Raw genomic sequence first — 18,865 nt, 5'->3', positions numbered from 1 at the left:
ACTCACCAACAGACAGGCTAGCCAATGGGTTGAGGGCTTCGTGGCTCCATGGCCCCTCTTCAGCTCCCTTGGTGATGGGGGCCGTGGCTGCTGCCAGCTCTTCCTCCTCCTCCTTCCCAGGCAAGTTGCCCAGGAGGGCCTCTTCACTTCCATCCACTGCCAGCTCCTCACTACCCTGCGCTAAACATGCAGCTAATCTCACTGGCACACCATCCTGCTGGGGGAGAGCCCTGACAGGTAGGGCATCCTTCTCCATCTTGGCCTGTTCCCTCTCGGGTTTAAGCTGACCTGCAAGTGAGTTCACACTAAGGCTGGTGCTCCTGCTGCCCTGGGACCCAGTTCCCTCTGGCCCCTCAGGCTGGGGGCTCTGAGAACCAAGTGGCTGCTGTATAGTCCCAGGGCATGTCTCTCCCAAAGCAGCCTGGCAGGCAGCAGACTCTTCCAGGGTCTCTGCCCAGGCTGACTCTCCAGTCACTGAGGACACACTCTGGGGTTCTGCCCTCGCTGCAGTGGATGCAACTGCTTGTCCTGTCCCCTCTTCCTCTTGGGAAGGCCTCCTCTTGCTTGGTTCCTCCCAAGAGAGCTTTGGCACAGCTCCATCCTCCAGGCTGCCCTGATTCCCAGGGGCCTCTTCTCGGCCTCCAGCTGGAACAGGGGAAGTGCCTTCATCAGGACTCCCAAGCAAGGCCTGGCTGTCCGCACCCAACGGGTGTTTGTTGGGGCTTCTAGTAGAGCCAGGCTTTCCGGCTGAAGTGCCAGGAACTGCTCCAGCCACTACCTCAGGTGGCACCATGCTGCCCGTCAGCTCAGTGGGCTGGGTATCCTCGCTCCCAGACAGGGTCAAAGCGCAGACCTCCCCTGGAAGTGGCAACAGTGGGCCTTCTGTCAGGGAGGGCTCTCGGTCTCCCACCAGTTTGGCTCCCATCACTAACTCTTCTGAGCTCTCAACTGCTGCCAAGCCAGCCACACCAGATCTATCTTTCTCTGTTCGTGCCTTAGGCCCGTCCTCCAAGCTGGGAGTGGGGAGAAAGGTGTCCTGAAAGATAAAACAAGGTGGGTTCAGGATGCGACAGTTCCACACCCGGGGCAAGAACCAGACTCTGCTGCTGCCTATCACCTTTCACGGCACAAAACGCATTCCAGCCAGGGATCCTCCTGCAACTCAAGAAAAGGGCTATGACTTAACTGGAATGCCTGGCGCACACACACACACACACACACACACACACACCCCTCCCTTAGATTGACTGCCTTCCTAACATCACCAGAGTCAGAGCAAGAAGACAACCAGCCATCTCAGTTCCTGCTCTGTCCACCTGGGAGCTTGATCCCCCTGAGGGCAACACACTTTACATGACAAAGATACCAAGTCAGGAATCCTCCCACCCACCCGGGCCAACATGGCCGTCTGCCCAGTGTATGTCTCAAAAATTATCCCGTGACAAGCCCACATATGCAAAGGAAAGGCACACTGCACCCCAAGGAAACACTTAGTCTGTGATCACTCTGCCTTCTGCCTGTCTTCCAAAGTGAGCCCCAAAGAGGAAGGAAGAGGACGCCAGTCTCAGTGCCAGGCACTCGCACACAGAGCACTCACGTGGGAAAAGTCTGGCTGGGATGGGATGGGAATAGACGTGGGAGACGGAGGAGCAGGTACTCGAGGGAGCCCCAGACCTTGGGCCTCTAGTGACTCCTCTTCCTGCTTTCCATCTGCAACAAGGAAGAATGGGGGAAGAACACCCTCCGCTGAACTCCTTTCATGCCGCTAGGGCAAAACATCTACTTGTCTTGGAGAAGTAGAGGCCTGCTCAACTTCTGTGCTTCGACAGGAAAGGAAAGAATCCTGGGTTCTGGGTCTCAGAATTAAACCCCCAACTTGGCCAACCTAAAGCTCCAACAACCCACAGGAGAAAGGGATGAAATACCTTCTATATCCAAATTCGTTGGGCTTCTTGGGGTAATAAGCGGCACAGGTCCCAAGGCACCACAAGATGGCAAGGCAGGACCTGAAACACAACTACACAGAAAGCACACAGGTGAACTATACTCCTCCTTTGATCACCAAATCACAGGAAGAAGGCACTCTGTTACTCTGGAGCATGTCTGGAAAAGGGCAACCCGATTGGTGAAAGGTCTGGAAACCATGTTCTATGGGGAGTAGTATGTGGAGCTCAGTATGTTTAGCCTGGAGAAGAAAAGATGAAGAGGTAACTTGATAGCCCTGTTTAAATATTTGAAGGGATGTCATATTGAGGAGAGAGCAAGCTTGTTTTTTGTTGCTCCAGAGACTGAGACCCAATGGAGCAATGGATTCGAGCTCCGGGAAAAGAGATTCCACCCAAAAGTTTGGGGGAAATCCCAACAGTAAGAGCTGCTCAATAGTGGAATACTCTGCTGCCTCCGGATGTGATGGAGTCTCCTTCTTAGGAGGTTTTTAAACAGAGGCAGGTTGGCCATATGTCACAGGGAGTGCCTGGATTGTGTCTTCCTGCATGGCAAAAGGGGTTGGATTGGATGGCCTCTTTGGGGTCTCTTCCAACTCTAGGAACCTATGATTCTATTCATGGCAGTAAAAGCAAATGGGCAGCCCAGATGGAGTCATTGCTTACCCAGAAAGATGAAGGACCAGCAGTGAATCAGCAGGAGTAGAAGTGGAAGCGCTGGCTTCTTCTGCACTGGACATGGCACAGCTGCCACCTGGAACTATTCCAAAGAGGACAGGATCAAATTTCGTGGCCAACTGCAGTGTAGTTTTGGTAATAACCCCAAGGGCCCCCTTGGCAGCCTTTGAGACCCGTCTCCCAGCTGCAACTGTCTGTTCTCCGGATCCCAGCCCATCAACATGCCCTCCCAGGTGTGTTTCCAAATGCCAGGGGTCACCTGTTGTTCCACTCTGGCTCTGGCCAAAGAGATCCTCCTGTGTAGACAGAAGCGGGGCGTCCTGCGACTCCCAGGCAGAGGGATCGCTCGCTCCTGGCCCTTTGGGAGAAGTCAGAGAGCGGGTTTCTTCTCTACAGTGCTGCAGAAAGTTGGCAGTGCCACTCATCAAGATGCCAGACCTAAGAGCAAAAGCATATTCAAGCCATCTCCAGAGCCCAGAGAAGCAGGGGTTTAACAATGTAAGTAAAAATACAGGCCATGCACTGGCTCCGTGAGCAGAAGAAGGCCTCTGGAGAAAGGAGGCCCACCCTCCGTCCCAGGGTTCCTAGAGCTCAGTCACAGGACCTGGGAAGCATGGTTTATGGCTGGTGGTGTTATTATTTGGGCTTCTCCTTCTGGCAAAATCCACTGGGGAGAGCAAGGCGCTTCCTCCGCTGTCCTCTGCCCTTCTGCCCACAAGCCCCAGAGGAGGGCCCTTGCCCTCTATGGCGCCTGCTTCCTTCTGGTGAGAGGCTGAAGGAGCAAAAGGCCTGCTCCAAGCGCAAGGAGGAAGACTAAGGAAGGCAAGAGCCAGAGCTGCTCTCCCCGAAGGATGGAGAAGCAAGGCCACACGCCAGCCAGCATTAGCCAGCAGCTATCAACCCACTGAGGCCACCTGGGCCCTTGCCAGAGGTTCAAGGGCAGAGCAGAGGCCCCTCTGTCCCTCTCTCTCCAGGGAAAGGGCTGACAAGGGCTGCTGCCCAGAGGGAGGACAGGAGCCTTGCCTACCTCTCAGGTCCGGTCAGCTCTGCCTCTGCGGCTTCTCCATCTGCCAGAAGGACAAAAACACAAAGGCCAGCATCAGGGCCTGGCCAGAAGAGCCCAGCTGAGCTCCAGGGGCAGCTGGGCTACGGAGGCCCCCTTCCGGCCGCAGGGCCCTGGGCAGCAGGCTCTCTGGGGAGACCGAGGGAGGGAGGGAGGCGATCCTCTTCCTGGGACCGATCGCCCTTTGCGTCGTAAAGGGTGCTGTGAGCATTTGGGGCAGCGGTTGTCTTTCAAGCCAAGCCAGGCACCTTGCGCTTTGCGCTCCTTCGGGGCCCAGAGGCTCTGCGAAGCGCCAGGCGAAGGTGGGCAGCCCCAGCCCAGTCCGCCCCCAAAGGCCGGGGCTTCCCGGGGGCCAGGCCCACCGCCTTCCCCTTCTCACCGCGCTCTCCTCCGCCGCCCTCCTCCTCCTGGCCTTCTCCTCCTCCTGGTTCTCCCTCGGCGGGGCCCATCTCCCGGCCTCCATCTTGGCTTCCTCCGGGCAGCAGGTCCTGGCTCTGGGAGAGGGCCAGGGCGCCCGGGGGCAGCTGCGAGGAGCAGGAGGCAGGGCCTGCGGGGCGAGAGCAGGGCGCCAGGCCCAGTCAGCTCCCAGCGAGATCGCAGCCGCCGCCGCCCCCCTTCCGCCGCAGGCCTTGGCTCACCTTCCCCCGGGACCAGGCCCTCCGCTTCCGCCGCCGCCGCCGCCGCCGCCTGGTCTCCTCCCTCGTCCTCCTGGGGCTCCCTGCGGGGAGAAAGGCGGGCCTGGAGCGCAGTGCCAACGACGCCGAGGCCGGAGCCCTCCCTCCCTCCCTGGGATCCCACGCCAGGCAGAGAGCGAACAAAGGCGAAGGCCAGGGCTCCGGCGGCCAGGCGCCCTCGGGCAGCGAGGCCTGCCTTCGGCGCGGGGGCACCCCTTCCTCCCTTCCCTCCCTCGGACCTGGCGGCCCTGCCCTGCTGCAGGCGGCCCTTCTCCGGCGGCGGGAGCGGCTCCAGGGCCGGGCTCAGGCCTCCTGCTCCGGTCTCCGCCTCCGCGGAATCCATCTTCGCCTTCGCCGCCGAAGCAGAGAAAGGAGGGAGGGAGGGGGCGTGCAAGGGACGCCGGGAGGAGCCGCACCCCGCCCCTCGGGGAGCCTGCGCTGCGGGGTCGCCATGGCGACGGATAGGTCTAGGCCCGCCCCGGAAGGAAGGGGGAGCAAGGGGCGGGCCTAGCGCGAAGACCCCGCCCCTCTGCGCCAGGCCACACTCTCCGCCGGAGAACAGGCTTCGAGAGGGCGGGCCTTGGCGCCACGCCCCCTCCTGCCGGGAGCCAATCGGGAGGCGGCAGCGAGAGCCCCGCATCCTCTGCCGCTGTTGGTCGTCTTCGGCGCGGAGAGGCTGCGGCGGCGGCGGCGGCGGCGGCGGTTGCCATGGAGACGGAGGAGCGGCGCAGGTCGGTGCTGGCGGTGATCGGCGAAGTGGCGGCGGAGGCGGAGAGGCAGGCGGTGCGGAGGGGCCTGGAGCGCGGTGAGGAGGAGGAGGGCTTCAGCACCCTGGAGAGCGGGAGGGAAGGCAGGCCGGCCGGCCGGCGCTGCAGTGCGGGAGGGAGGCCCGGAGGGAAAGGAGAGGAGAGGCGAGGCAGCCCCGGCCAGGGAGGCCCTCGCTCGGGGCAAAGGCCTGGCGGACACGGGCCGGGGCAGGAGGCCGGGAACGGCGGCGTCCGAGGGAAGGCCTCTGCGGGGCACCTGGAGGGAAGAAGGGCTCCCCGCCCGGCTCCTGGGCCAGGCCCTGGCCTTCCTGGCCAAGCGGCGGTGGCCAGGGCGCGGCCTTGGCTCTGCCCCAAGAGCCAGCGCTGGGACCCTCCTTCCTCCGCCCCTTCCAGCGCCTCCCCTCCTTGGAGGCCTTTCCCCCGGGGTCTCCGCAGCAGCGCCCTTAGCCCCGGGAGCCCTCCGTGAGGCGCTTCTCCTCGGGAGCAGTGACTTGGCAGAATCCCTGCAGCTGCTTCCTGGCAGCCGCCCAGAGCTCTCTGCGGAGGGTCTGGAGAGGGTCCTCCGCCCCCAGGAGCAGGAGGAGGAGGAGGAGGAGGAGGCTGCCTTAAGGCATCCCTGGCGCCTGGCCCTCTCCTCGGGCCGAGCAAGAGTCGGGCAGCCAAAGGGCCCTCCTTCCTTCTGCAGCCTCGGGGCCCATGGCTGAAGGGGCTTCGGTGCCCAGGGCACCCTGGGGCCAGATCATCATCGGCTGTGGCTCTGTGGCTGGCGGTGGCCCAGGCCCTTTGCTGAGAACCAGAGGCGCCTGAGAGCTGCCCTCCGCTCCGCCTCTGCAAGGCACTGTTCTTGCCACCCCTGGAAGCCCCTTGCAAGCCGCCTGAGGCCTGTCTCCTGAGGCCTGGCCATGTATGACCACGGCCTTCTCAGGCTTTGTGGGGAATGAGGCAGCTGCAAGGCCCCTGGCCCTTCCTCTTGGCCGCTTCAGCCGCAGGGCAGGCGGCGGGGATGAGCTGCTGGCTCCCCTTTGCCAAGAGAGGAGGGCAGCTGGATGAAAGAGCCACCTCCCGGGATCCTCGGGAGCTTTGGGAGGAGGAAGGGGCTTCGGGGCGGAGAGGGAGGCAAGGCCGAGGGCCAGGGGCACATTCAGCAGCGGGCGGTGGCTTAACCCATCCCCTCCCGCCCTCTGCTCTTTCTCTCTCCAGGCCTTCGCTCCTGGGACACTGACCTTCCTCCCTCGGATCTGGATCAGCAGCTGAGACTCTTTATCACCCGCCATCTTGCACACTTTTCCTCGGAGGTGAGAGGTCAGTGTCTTCTCATCAATGGCATAATTGCGGTGACTCTAGTTTGCTGCTTGTGACAGTGATGTTGCTGAAGGTGGCAGGGAGGCTCCAAGTGTGACATGGTTCTGTGGCTTTGGCCCTCAGCAGTTCCTGGCGACCCCTCCCTTCTCCACCATGAGCCTGGTCTCTGCAGCAACTGGGCTGCTGTGCCAGCCTTCCTTTTGCCTCCCCACTTCTGCCCCAGTTTCAGCTGTTTTCACAGGGATTTCCAGCAGCCTCCAGCCCAAAACATTTAGCCTGAAGGCAGCCTGGGGGAGAGTCCGTCCTGCCCAACGCTGAGAGCCGGAGGGAGGTCCGCACGCACCTCCCAGTGTCCTGGGCAGAAGGTCTCTGGCCGCCCACGAAGATGAGTGGACCCATTTCTTTCTTGCCCTGGTCCAGCGTAAAGCCCTGTCGGGAGCCTCAGAGCATGCCCTCCCTGTGGGGTCCTGACTTGGCTGGCTCCATTCTGGGACCAGACCTGAGGAGCGGGGGACCTTCTGGTTGCTGCCGCTCAGGAGCCTCCAAAGCCAGTGGTCTGGCGGGAGGGCCAAGGTCCCACTGCTAGCCCACCCCTCTTCCTGCCTGGAGGGGACCCTGTGCCCAGAGGACCCCATTGTGAGTAGGGCCTCTGCCCATGCCTCCTGGCCAGCAGCCCAAGGAAGGGACTCACAGCCACCCAGGGTCTCTCCAAGGGCCGCAGGGAAGGGGTCTTGGGGAGGGTGGCACAAGCCCTTCTCTCCACAGTGCTGGGAGGGTGGCAGAGGGGGAGGCTCTTCCCTCTCTGCCCCCGCCTGACCCAGCTCTTGGTGGGGCACTGGCTGACTGGCACTCTCGACTGCTGTTGGAATCCATGCCATCATCAAGGCTTTGTCTGCTTTGGCCGACTGGCCTACACTTGGTCAATGAAAATCTAATTATGGCCTATGTAAGTCGTGAACAATTGGAAACACAGTTCATTGCGTTTGTGGAAGTCTCTGTCCAGGGTGCTGCCTCCCTAAACCCTGCTCCGGAGCAGGCACTGGGCCACACCAGCCTCCTTCTGCCAGCGCGCCGGACTTTTTCTACCTCCATCCAGGATGTACCTCTTTAGGGGGAAGTGGGGAGGGATGGGGCAGCGAGGCTGGGGCTTCTGTGGGGCAGTACTGGGGCAGGGAGGGCTCCTGTGTCCAGCCCCAGACTTTGGGCTCCCTCAGCCTGCCTCTGCTCCAAGGCCACCCAAAGCAAAGGGGCCCTTGGGCTCCCATGCTGTCTCTCTGCCTAGTGGCCCCACACCTGCGGAAGCACAAGGCTGGCATGTTGAACATGCCCCCCCCCCGACTATCCTCCCTCAAGAAAAGGGCCACTTGGCTCCCCTCCAGAGCTGCGAAAAGTTGCCTTGGGTGACTGCCAGAATCCTCCCCACCAGCCTGGGAGCCCTTCTCCCTCAACATGGCTTCCCTGAGGTCTGCCCATAGCAAGGGGGGGGGGGCGGTTTCCCTCGTCCTACTCATGGCAGCCCTTCTCTCCAGGGCTTGGGCCCAGTCCGAAGGATCCTGTTCTGCTGCAGAGGGGCATCATCCTTCAAGCCAGGCGCCATGAAGCTCCTCCGTCTTGGTGCCAGGCATCCTGGGTTCCCAGACGAAGGCCAGGGCGGAAGGCGAAGGGGCTGCCAGGCCCAGGGCCGGCTTCCTCTCCGTAGCCATAGGCCTTCGTCTCCCAGCCCCTCTCCGTTCTCCCTGGGCAGCAAGGCTTGCTCCGAAGGGGCTTCTCTGCCCCAGGGTCCTCCTCCGCTGAGCCAGGACTCCCAAGGGCGGCTCTGGCCCTGGCTGCAGGCGAGGCTCAGGGATGGAAGGCAGGAAGGAAGGCCTCCTCCCCAGGCCTTTGGCCGGAGCCTGGGCCTGTCCTTGCTTCCTTCCCTGGCCTTGCCTCCATGGAGCCCGTCCTCCTCCTCCTCCCGAGGGTCCTTTTCTTTGGGCCCAGGAAGGGCGGGGCGGGGCAAAGGGAGGCTCCTCCCTCTCGGACGGACGGAGCCAGGCAGGCAGGGAGGGAGGCAGGGCACCAGGCGGAGGAAGAGGAGCAGCGGCGGCGGCGGCGGCGTCCGCGAAAGCAGCACCGGCACCGGAGCCCTCCTGGCCTTCCTCCTCCGAGGGAGCCCTCCCTACCTCGCTCCGTCCCTCCGTCTGGTGTCCGGCGGGGGCCCAGGTAGGAGCCCGGGAGCAGCCTCCGTCTGTCTGTCTGTGTCTCCCTCGCCGCCTCCCCCCCGCTGTTCCCGGAGGGGCCTCCCTCCCTCCCTCGGCCCCTTCCTTCTCGGGGAGGGGAGCGAGGAGGAAGGGGCAGCAGGAGGCATCCTCCTCAGAGGCAAGGCGCGTCCCCGAGGCGCGCGCACTGCGGCAAATTCTGCAGCTGGAGCCGCCGCGAGGGAGGGGCGGGGAGGGAGGGGAGGCCCAGGCAGGGCCCCTTCGGCCCAAGAGGCGCCCCCCCCCCGGGCACAGGAGGGAGGGGCTCTGCAGGGCCCGGCCGGCCCTTCTCCAGCCCCCCCTCCCCTCCCCTCCGGCCTCCGGCCGCCCCCTGCCCTGCCCTGGCGCCCTTGGCAGGCTCTTTGGGCCTCTCCCCTGGCGCCCTTCGCGGCCACTGCCGGCCAGGCAGCCCTCCCTTGGCGCGGATGGCGGTAGTGCTGCCCAGGGTCCCCCGAGGAGGGAGGCAGCAGGTGCGGAAGGAGGCCGAGAGCGGGGCAGGAGCCCTGGGGACCTACTGACTGCCCACGGAAGGCTCCCGGCCACTCAGGGCCCAGCGGCGCCCCCCAATGAAGGAGGAAGAGGCGGCCACTGTCACCGCCAGGCTCCGGACCGCCCCCCCCCAAAACTGACCCTGCCTTTGTCCCTTCGGCCAGAAAGAGGAGGGAGGGAGGGAGGGAGAGGTTGGGTCCCACAGGGCCTTCGCTGCCCCCCCTCTCTCGGGAGAGGCAGCTCCAAGGCCGCCGCCGCCTCCTCCTCCTCCTCGAGAGGCAGCAGGCCCTCCTCCATGCCCCCTCCCAGGTTCAGCAACAGAGGCCTCTGGAGAGGGGCTCAGCTGGCGCCAGCTATGGGTCCCCCCAGCCCCACTCAGGGCCCTCAGCAATGTCAGACCAGGAGTCCTTGCCCAAGAAAACCCTCAGGGATTCGGGGGGTGGCTCTAAGCCCACAGAAGCAGGGGACCCAAGCAAAGGCAAGCCTCCAATGGGCGAGGCCGCCTTTCAAAGCCCTTGGGGTCAAGGCCAGTTTGGCCAAGGCCCTGGCCCTCTTCTCTTTCCAGAAGAGAGCCCTGCCCAGGCGCCCCTGCGGAGCCTGTGGCCCTCCTGGCCCCCCTTGCCTCCTCCTCCTCCCATCCTGGCCCAAAGGCCACCTGCTGCCTCTCAAAGAGGAGAGGAAGGAGAAGAGTCAGGAGCCAGCTATTGTTCCCTGGCAGGGAGGGCGGGATTGACCAGCGCCACAAAGCCTGGGCTGGGGGCGAGGGGGCTGAGGCAACCGCTGCCAGCCCTGCGCCTCTTTGCCATGGCACCCCTTTCCTCCTCTTCCTCCAGCCGCTGTGTTGCCCGCCGTTAGTGGGCGATGGCTGTGTGGCACTGTGGCAAGGATTCCTTTGCAGGAGGAACAGGAGCAGGACAGTGTGAAGGAGAGATGGCAGGAGCAAGCGCCCTGCACCCCCACAAGAGGAAGGGGGCCCTAGAGTAGTGGTTCCCAACCTGTGGGTCAGGACCCCTTTGGGGGTCAAATGACCCTTTCATGGGGGTCGCCTAAGACCATTGGAAAACACCTAGTTAATTACAGTTATGAAATAGCAATGACAATAATTTCATGGGTTTGGGTCACCACAACATGAGGAACAGTATTAAAGGGTTGCGGCATTAGGAAGGTTGGGAACCACGGCTCTAGAGGAAGGGAGCCTTCCCTTGGAGGGCTGACCACCCTTAGTTTGAATGGTGCAGTTGTGCAAAGGGGGGGGGGTTCATGCTGGTGGAATTCTTGGGGAGGCCCCATGGCCATGGCCACCTTCTGCTGCCTCCTGGAGAGACTCCCTTTCCATTGAGTTTGAGGAGTTTGAGGCCAGGAGTTGTCCTCTAGATGCAAGGCTCAGAGCAGGGGCCACATCCGGTTGTGGGGCCGGCCCCTGCCTGAGGCGAAGAGAAGCAGCAGAGCAGCGGAAGGAGCCAGTGGCCGGGGAGGGGGTCTGTGTCCTGGGCCCCCCTGCAGCCCCACAGCAGCCCCCGACAAAGAGGCCGTAGGTGATGGGGTCCAGGCAGGCGTTGAGGAGGCCGAAGGCGAAGAGGAGGTGGGCCAGCGAGGGGGAGACGGACCCCTCCATGGCCTCCGGCCAGAACCAGTACCAGAAGCCCAGCAGGTAGTAGGGGGTCCAGCAGACCACGAAGGAGCCCACGATGGCCACGCTCAGGCCCAGCATACGCAGCCGCGCCCGGGGGATAGGGTTGCGCGACCGGCGGAGGGGCAGCTCCCTGGCAGAGGCTGCAAAGAGACAGAGGCAGGATTCAGCAGAGGAGGGGGTCCGTGTGGGACACATGACACACGCGGCAACCCAGCAGCGTCCCTAGGGCCACTGGGGTCAGCCCAAGCCCCTGACCTCCTCCTCCTCTTCCCATTTCACCCCACACTGAATCCCCAGTCATGCTTTGTGACAAGGGTCTCTTCCATAGGCACAGCCTAAATATACTGACATATAAAGAGTGAGCCTCTGGTGAAAATGTGATGTTTGGAAAGAGAACTTAGAAGCATGGCCCCCACAGCCCCCCCTCAATGAATGGAAGGAGGGCAGAGACCACAGGGGCCTTGGCAAGGTTTATTGGGGGGGGGGTCTCCACTGCCATCCTCTGAGCCTGAGAGAGTGCGACTCCACCAGAGACACCCAGTTGTTGTTGTTGTGTGGCTTATGGCGGCCCTATTGCAGGGGTTCCTTGGCCGTATTTCTTGCAGTGGGCTGAGGGCAGGCGGATCTGCCTTTCAGGAACCAGCCCTTTTGGGTTCCCTCTCCCCAAGATTGGCCTCTGCAGAGAGGCCCCACTTTCAAGCCCAGACTGACCCCAGGGAGGCGCTGCCGCTGCCGGCGGTCAGTGTGGTCACTCAGTACCAAGCTCAATGGACAGGGATGGGGCCTGGCTGCCTATCGCCGTTTCAGGGCAGTGGATGATGGACTGTCAGGTGGCTTTTGTGTGACTGATGCAGCATCCAGGGCCTGGCCTTCTTAGTAGATCCGCTCCTTGAGGAGAAGAAGAAGAAGAAGGGAACGTCGAATGGAGAATGCGCCTCCGGCCGATTTCTCTAGGGCCTCAAAGCGGCCATTTTGTAGGACTCCTTTTCCCAGAGTGGCTCCCAGAAGGAAGCCCACTCAACTCTGTCGCCCATTAGTCCTCTGTGAGGCTTAAACAGTGCTTAATAAATGCGCACTTTTCCTATGATCTTTCCATATTGGTGCATGAGAATGGAGTGAATGCTTGAAAGGCTTATGGCCTGGTCCCCATTTTAAGTAGCGTCTGTTGCTTTGGTGCACCTTCAACATTGAGTGTGTGCTAGGAATACCTCTTGAAACCTAAGAACCTTGCAATGTATGCCAGCATTGTTGTTATGCGCTTTCATACGAACACGGGTTCATGGAATAGCCTTGGCATGTTTTATTCAGAGGTTTACCATTACCTTCCTTCCCTTGAGGGCAACTTGCCCAAGAGAACCCTCTCAGATTCCTGGATAAGAGACTGAACCCAGACTTCCAAAGCCAGACACAAAGACCATTGTGCCACACTTTCTAAAAGTGGCGCCAGCTGTGTAGTGACCCAGGCATGAAGCTGGTAGCGTGTGACCGTTAGCCCTTAAGTAATATACCTAACACTTGACCTCATGCTATATACAGTACTAGGGTGCCAAGCACCAGGGCCATATTTGTGCCTTTGGAAACTGCCCGAGAAACAAGAAGGGAGGCCTCAAGGCCCAGCCCTGGTCCCCAGGCCGCCATTTTGAGCCTTACCCCATTGCTTTAGCACACTTTCAGTACCGAGTGGATGTTAGGCCTGGGATGCCTCTTTAAGCCTAAGAACCTTGACATATGTTAATGGTGTTATTATGCGCTTTCACATCAACCCTGGTTTATGGAATAGGCTTAGAGCATCTCACCTTGACTTTGAGGGGCACTTGCCCAAAATCACCCCCTCAGTCTCCAGGCCTTGGCAAGAGACTGAAACCCAGGCAAAGACCACGGTGCCACAAGTGTCCTCATTGTGTAGTGACCCAGGCATGAAGCTGGTAATGTTATGATCATGCCTTAAATAATGCACCACCTGATGCTTGATCCCATAAAAGCCACAAGACCCAAGGAAGACACAGGAGACTGGGCTGGAGGCTTGTTATTTGCCCCCCCCCCCAGGCATTAGCTCCCAAATGACCTCTATCCCCCCAAACAAGACATCACCCAATATTTGAATCCCACCACTGACAAGACTCAAGAAAGACACACTGGCTCCATCTCTTTTTGCAGCTGCAGACCTCTCAACCTTAACACCTACAATGATCTTGCCTTTCCTTCTGCCTCCTCAGCCTTCAGCCACCTCAGGTTTTTCCCAGCTGCTACCCAAGGCCTTCTCTGGCTGAGCTCTTCCCATCTTCTGCCTCTGTCATTTCAGCTCCTCTGACCTCTAGCAGCACTTGGTTGAGGAGGGCTCCCTTTTATACAGTCCCAGCCCAGACCCTTCGGCCAATCAGCTACAAGCCCTCAAAACCCAGCCGTTTCATTGGCCTATGGCTATGAACCAATAAGAACCAGCAGAATACTGGTAAACTGGCCAATGAAAAGGTGTCCCGTTTTAATCCCCCTCAGCCATATAAATACTGACAGAGTTTGACTCTGCACTAATAAAACAGCCCCCCCTGAAACTTATAGTCCAATATGGCAGATAATGATTCCCACCGCTATGATAACTGGCCATGATGGATGGGGATGGTGGGGGTTGTAGTCCACCACATTGAGGAGTGCTGGGATGTGGAAGGTTGCCCTGAGTTTCTTTGGCAACAGTTTGTTCTGTAAAAATGTGATGGCTTCCCTGTGAAGAGTAGGCCTCGTTTCTACAAAGTAACTTAGCCTCAGCCTGAGGGAAATGTTTCACCTCTCTGAGGCGATTGTTATAACTGCAGCAAGGCCTAGCTTTCACATTATACATTTTATATTACGTTTCAAGCAACTTTTACCTCAGGACTTTTAGGTTCTCCACAACAATGTGACAGAAACAAACAAATCCAAGGTTCAAGCCCACAAATGAAGTATAAATAATGATATAAACATGGGAAAGAAACCCAAAGTGGTGGTGGTAAAAGGCAAGACAAATGAATTAAAAAGAAGGGAGGCAGAGTCAAGGAAACCTGACTTCCAATTTAGGTTAAATCAGGAAAATATTGGCCACTATCCGGCATCTTAAATGCTGAGGTAAAGGGATTCATCTGTCCAGCTAATAAGAGCTTCTGGCATATGAGTAACTTAGCCTCAGTCTGAGGAAAACTTTAAACCTCTCTGAAGCCATTTTTGTCCTTGTAGCAAGGCTAGGGTTTCCATAATTGTCCACTAAAACCCGGGACAAAATGTAGGACATGTAAGGAAAATGGAGGAGTTTGTCCCGGGGTTTAGTGCCCTGGTGGCGCAGCGGTTCAATGCCTGTCCTGCAGCCATTCACTCTAAACCACAAGGTTGCGAGTTCAAGACCAGCAAAAGGGCCCAAGCTCGACTCAGGCTTGCATCCTTCTGAGGAGGGAGCTAAAATGAGTACCCAGACTGTTGGGGGCAAATTAGCTTACTTGCTGTTCACCGCTATGATCTTTGGAATAGCGGTATATAAATACTGTAAAACAAAGTAATTATTATTATTATTATTAGTGGACAATTATGGCAACCCTAGGCAAGGCCTACCTTTCACAACACACTTCTTTATGCATTTTATATCCTATTTCAGACAACGTTTACCTCAGGATTTTTAAGTTCTCCATAGCAATGTGACAGAAATAAACAAATCCAATGTACTTGCTATTGCTGATTTAAAGAATAAAAAGTCAAAACAAGTGAAGAATAATAAGGAAGGGAGGCAGAGGCAGAGTTAGCAAAACCTGACTTCCAATTTAAGTCAAATTGGGGAAGTATTGGCCACTATCCAGCACCTTAAATGCTGAGGTAAAGGGATTAATCTACCCAGCTGAGAGCTTCTGGTGTATGTTAGTCTCAGTCTGAGGGAAGGCTTTCACCTCCTGGGCCTGAGGCCATTTTTATCACTATAGCAAGGCCTAGCTTTCACAGCGCATGTATTTATACATTTTAGATAGTGTTTCAGGCAACTTTTACCTCAGGATTTTTAGGTTCTCCACAGGAAATAAACAAAGCCAAGTTCAAGCCCACAAATGAAATATAAGCAATTATATAAAGGATAAAAGAGGGAATTGGGGCAGAAAGAAAGCTGAAGTGGTGACAAAAGGCAAGGCAAGAAAAACACCTGGCTTCAAATTTAAGTCAAACCAGGAAAATATTGGCCGCTAGCCGACATCTTAGCCTTCTCTGGACATATCTTGCCAAGAAACCCATTAAAAGTCTGCCTTAAGAGTAGGCCTTATTTATTCAGACTAGTTTGGCCTCAGTCTGAGCAGGGAAACTTTTCACTTCTCTCTCTGAGGCAATTTTCATCATTGCAGCAAGGCCTGGCTTCCACAACACAGTTTTTTTATACATTTTATATCATTTTTCAGGTAACTTTTACCTCAGGATTTTTAAGGTTTCCCCACAGGAAATAAACAAAGCCAAGGTTCAAGCCCACAAATGAAATATATAAAGAATAAAAGAGGGAATGGAGCAGAAAGTAAGCCAAAGAGGTGACAAAGGCAAGATAAGTAAAGAATAATAAAGAAGGAAGCCAGAATTAAGGAACACTAACTTCAAATTTAAGTCAAATTCAGAAAATGTTGGCCACTATCCAACATCTTAAATTCTGAGGTAAAGGGAGTAATGTAGCCAGTTAAGAGTTTCTGGTGCATGAGTGTCCTTACAGTAGCAAACAAATTATTATTTTGTTTATAACCTGTTTAAATTGGCTATTAACATGAAGATCTCTGGGCACTGTATAGTCTGTCAGAAATATTAACAGATCTCTAAGCCTTGAGGTCTCCATCTTGGCAAGATTTTTGCCTTTGCCTTCCTCTGGAGCTGAGAGAGTGTGACTTGCTCAGGGTCTCCAAGTGGCAGGTTTAAATGCTTGAGTCAGGATTCGAACCCTGTACTAAGTTGGAAGTGACTTAAAGGCACACAACAACAACAACAAGGCAAACCTATGGAGGGCTGGGGGGAAGGTTGGTAAAATGAGGTTCATTTGGACTACAGCTCCCAGAATCCCTCATTCGGGGGCCCCACTGGCTGAGGAAGCTTCCTGGGTGTTGTACTGAAGTGTATTTATTTACTGAAGTTGAATATTTAGATAAAGTTGCCTTTATTTATTGCAAAATAAAATAAAATAATGGTAACAAGGGTTTTATAAGAAGGATGCCACCCAGTTTCCAGAAAGCTCCTAAGTGGGTCATGAGTTCCAATGGCCTCCCACTTCTGTTTATTTCCAGTAACTACGATTGAGAGGTAGGCTGCCCCTGCCTATGGAGGCTCTCTGGTCTATCAGCCACCAACAATATGTCCGTGGATAAGGCACACAACCACGACCTCCTCCTGCTCCAGTTTTCAGAGCCATCTCTGCATCAGGCTGGCAAGAGAATGGTGTGCATTTTGCAAAGATCTCACCTATCCTGAATAAAATGAGGCCAGGTACCATCACCTGCCTTGTTTCCGCAATCCCTTCCTTCCAAACAGCGGCATCTCTAGGGTTGGGGTCACTCAGTGCAGTCACTCATGGGGTCACCCCCAAGCCACTGACTTCCTTCTCCTCCTCCTCACATTTCACCCCATAAAGAATCCTTACTGATGCTTTTTAATAATACTAATTTGCACTAAGGTTCCTCCTCAGTCACAGTTCCCATATACCACTGAATGCAATGCTAATAGTTGTGACACAGATAACTAGCAAAATTAAAAGTACAGTATACCTTAAAATTACAATATCATATGCACAACCCTAAGTGTATTTACATATACGTAGCAAAGATTTGGTTAAAACATGGTGCAAACGCAGGCTGGCACAGATACACTGGGTCCTGCCATAGTGCAACCGATTGCACGGTGCATGCCCAGGCTGTAAGTTGTGCAAGGACTCATTAGCTCTGCAACCACCAAGGCAAAGAAGGGCAGTGGGGGGCTTATGTTAAAACTGGCTGCCTTTGTAGCCTCACTTGCACAACCTGTAAGAAAGCATGGCTGCTTTCTTCTGCCAGCCTAGTGCTCCTGCCAGGTGGGCTTCCTTTCGGGAGCAGGAAGCCTGACCCAGTTTCATCCTCTTCATACGTAACACAAAAGGAGGGTAATTGCATCAGACCAAATTCTGGAAGGGCTCAGGCTGGCCCTTCCTCCAGCCTGATCATCGCCACACAGGCCTGGCTGGTTTGTGGTGCCACAGCTCTCTCCCAAAGCCCCTTAGAATCATAGAATTGTAGAGTTGGAAGAGACCCCAAGGGCCCTGATCCAGTCCAACCCCCTCCTTCTGCCATGCAGGAACTCTCCATCAAAGCAGCCCCATTGAGAGATGACCATCCAGCCTCTGTTTAAGGACCTCCAAGGAAGGAGACTCCACCAAAATCTCCATTGAGGAAGGAGAGTGTTCCTCTGTCGAAAAGCCCTTTCTGTCAGGAGGTTCCTCCTCATGTTGAGCTGGAACCTCTTTTCCTGGAGCTTGCCTCCATTGCTCCATTGGACTGGAGCATGGCTTTGCTGTGGCTTCTGGACTTTTAGGACGCATGCATCATTGAAACACCATACCTCCACTGTGACTCGAAGCAGCTTTATTTTGGCTGTCTGTAACAGGCCTAAGGTTCAATTTGTGGTCTACTTGGACTCCCAGATCCCTTTCACACGAATAAGTCTCTCGTTCAGCCAGGTGTCTCCCATAATCCTATATCTCTGCATTTCATTTTTCCGCCCTGAGTGCAATACCTTACATTTCTCCGTGTTGAATTTCATTTTGTTAGCTTTGGCCCAGCTTTCTAGTCTATTCAGGTCATTTTGAATCTTGATCCTGTCCTCTGGAGTATTAGCTATTCCTCCTAATTTGGTGTCATCTGCAAATTTGATAAGTATGCATCTAATTGTGTCATCCAAGACATTGATAAAGATGTTGAATAGCCCTGGGCCCAGGACAGAGCCCCACTGGACGCCCCACTGGTCACTTCTCTCCTGGATGAAAAGGAGCCATTGCTGAGCCCCCTTTGGGTCCGGCCAGTCAACCTTGGCCTCCAAGCCAGCTGCCCTCAGGCGTCCAGCCTGAATGATGAGGCACAGAGGGCACCCCAAGACAAAGGGGCGGCGTGGGCTGGAAACGAATGCCAGGGGCCCTGGCTGCTCTTCTGGGAGGAGGGCACTTTCCGCCTCCAAGGAGCAACTCCCAGGAGAGGAATTCTGTTGTCTTCTAGAAGGAAGTAATCATGGATTTCTACAAATCTTCTTCTTGCTGCCAGAATGTTTTCAAAATCTTCTTGCATTTTGAGGCTTATTCTGTACAGAATGTATGCATGGCTTTTAAACATATGAAACAGCTTTTTCTGTGCAGGAAGCAACATTTTCTGCAGAGGGAATACTACGTATTTTCATGGAGCAATGCTGCTTTATGTGCAAAGGACGCTACTCAGTCTGTACCAAACAACCATCTGAGAATTGTGTGCCAATGCACAGGGCTCTTTTGTTTTCTTTTGTTGCAGAAAAACAGCCCTGTGACATTTTACATAAAACCAGTCCCTGTTGTGTGAAGATGCTCCTCATTGGTTCAGGATTCCTGTTGCCCATGCTTCCCAACTCTCAGAACGGTGTTTTTCAGCCATCCCTTGAATATTGTAGGACAGCCTTTCTGTCCCTGTTTGAGGCGGGGGCTTGGCGGCTCTTCTCTCCCTTTCCATCGGCTGGGAGGCACCTTTTCGCCCCTCTCTCTGTCTCTTTCCAGGTCAGAGGATCCTTCGCCACCAGAGCCATGACCTGGATTCCACCATCCTTGTGAACCCAGACGAGGAGAGTGCTGTGGCCGAGGTGGGTCCATGGCTGGGAAGGAACAGTGGGGTTGGGGGGTGCCTGGCCTTGGCCGGGCTCAGAGCCGCCTGGCCTTGCCTTGCCTTGCCAGGACTGGCCCTGGGCTGGGGCAGTTCCTGGCTGTGCGGATGCCAGCTTCGGCCTTCCTGGGCTGGGCTTTACCCTCCCTGACAGTAAGGGCTGTTCGACAGTGGAACATGCTCCTTCCTCAGAGTGCAATGGAGTCTCCTTCCTTAAAGGTCTTTAAGCAGAGGCTGG

At 56.6% G+C, this 18,865-nt stretch overlaps 2 protein-coding genes across 6 annotated transcripts in view; one reads left to right on the top strand and one right to left on the bottom strand.

Moving 5' to 3' along the window:
* The window catches only part of TP53BP1 (tumor protein p53 binding protein 1), a 14,652-nt gene extending 9,603 nt beyond the window's left edge, over positions 1-5,049 (bottom strand). For 2 of the 3 annotated variants that reach the window (XM_042472165.1, XM_042472166.1), the window contains exons 1-9: positions 4,598-5,049; positions 4,323-4,402; positions 4,064-4,231; positions 3,649-3,688; positions 2,881-3,059; positions 2,610-2,703; positions 1,926-2,017; positions 1,598-1,710; positions 7-1,036 (exon numbers count right to left, since the gene is read on the bottom strand). In XM_042472165.1, coding sequence (XP_042328099.1) covers positions 7-1,036; positions 1,598-1,710; positions 1,926-2,017; positions 2,610-2,703; positions 2,881-3,059; positions 3,649-3,688; positions 4,064-4,231; positions 4,323-4,402; positions 4,598-4,998 — 2,197 coding nt within the window. In that variant the 5' untranslated portion in view covers positions 4,999-5,049. The remainder of the gene's footprint in view (positions 1-6; positions 1,037-1,597; positions 1,711-1,925; positions 2,018-2,609; positions 2,704-2,880; positions 3,060-3,648; positions 3,689-4,063; positions 4,232-4,322; positions 4,403-4,597) is intronic. The other variant, XM_042472167.1, reaches the window with a different exon arrangement.
* Positions 5,048-18,865, top strand: part of MAP1A (microtubule associated protein 1A) — a 26,421-nt gene continuing 12,603 nt past the window's right edge. The window contains exons 1-3 of one of the 3 annotated variants that reach the window (XM_042472162.1): positions 5,048-5,163; positions 6,326-6,427; positions 18,525-18,607. In XM_042472162.1, coding sequence (XP_042328096.1) covers positions 5,067-5,163; positions 6,326-6,427; positions 18,525-18,607 — 282 coding nt within the window. In that variant the 5' untranslated portion in view covers positions 5,048-5,066. Of the gene's footprint in view, positions 5,164-6,325; positions 6,428-8,300; positions 8,630-18,524; positions 18,608-18,865 lie in introns of those variants that run through there. The other 2 variants (XM_042472163.1, XM_042472164.1) reach the window with 2 other exon arrangements.

Source organism: Sceloporus undulatus, chromosome 6 (genome assembly GCF_019175285.1).
Source record: "Sceloporus undulatus isolate JIND9_A2432 ecotype Alabama chromosome 6, SceUnd_v1.1, whole genome shotgun sequence".
NCBI classification, from domain to species: Eukaryota; Metazoa; Chordata; class Lepidosauria; order Squamata; family Phrynosomatidae; genus Sceloporus; species Sceloporus undulatus.
Note: the sequence above shows the minus strand (reverse complement) of the source record. Positions and strands in the feature narration are given on the sequence as shown.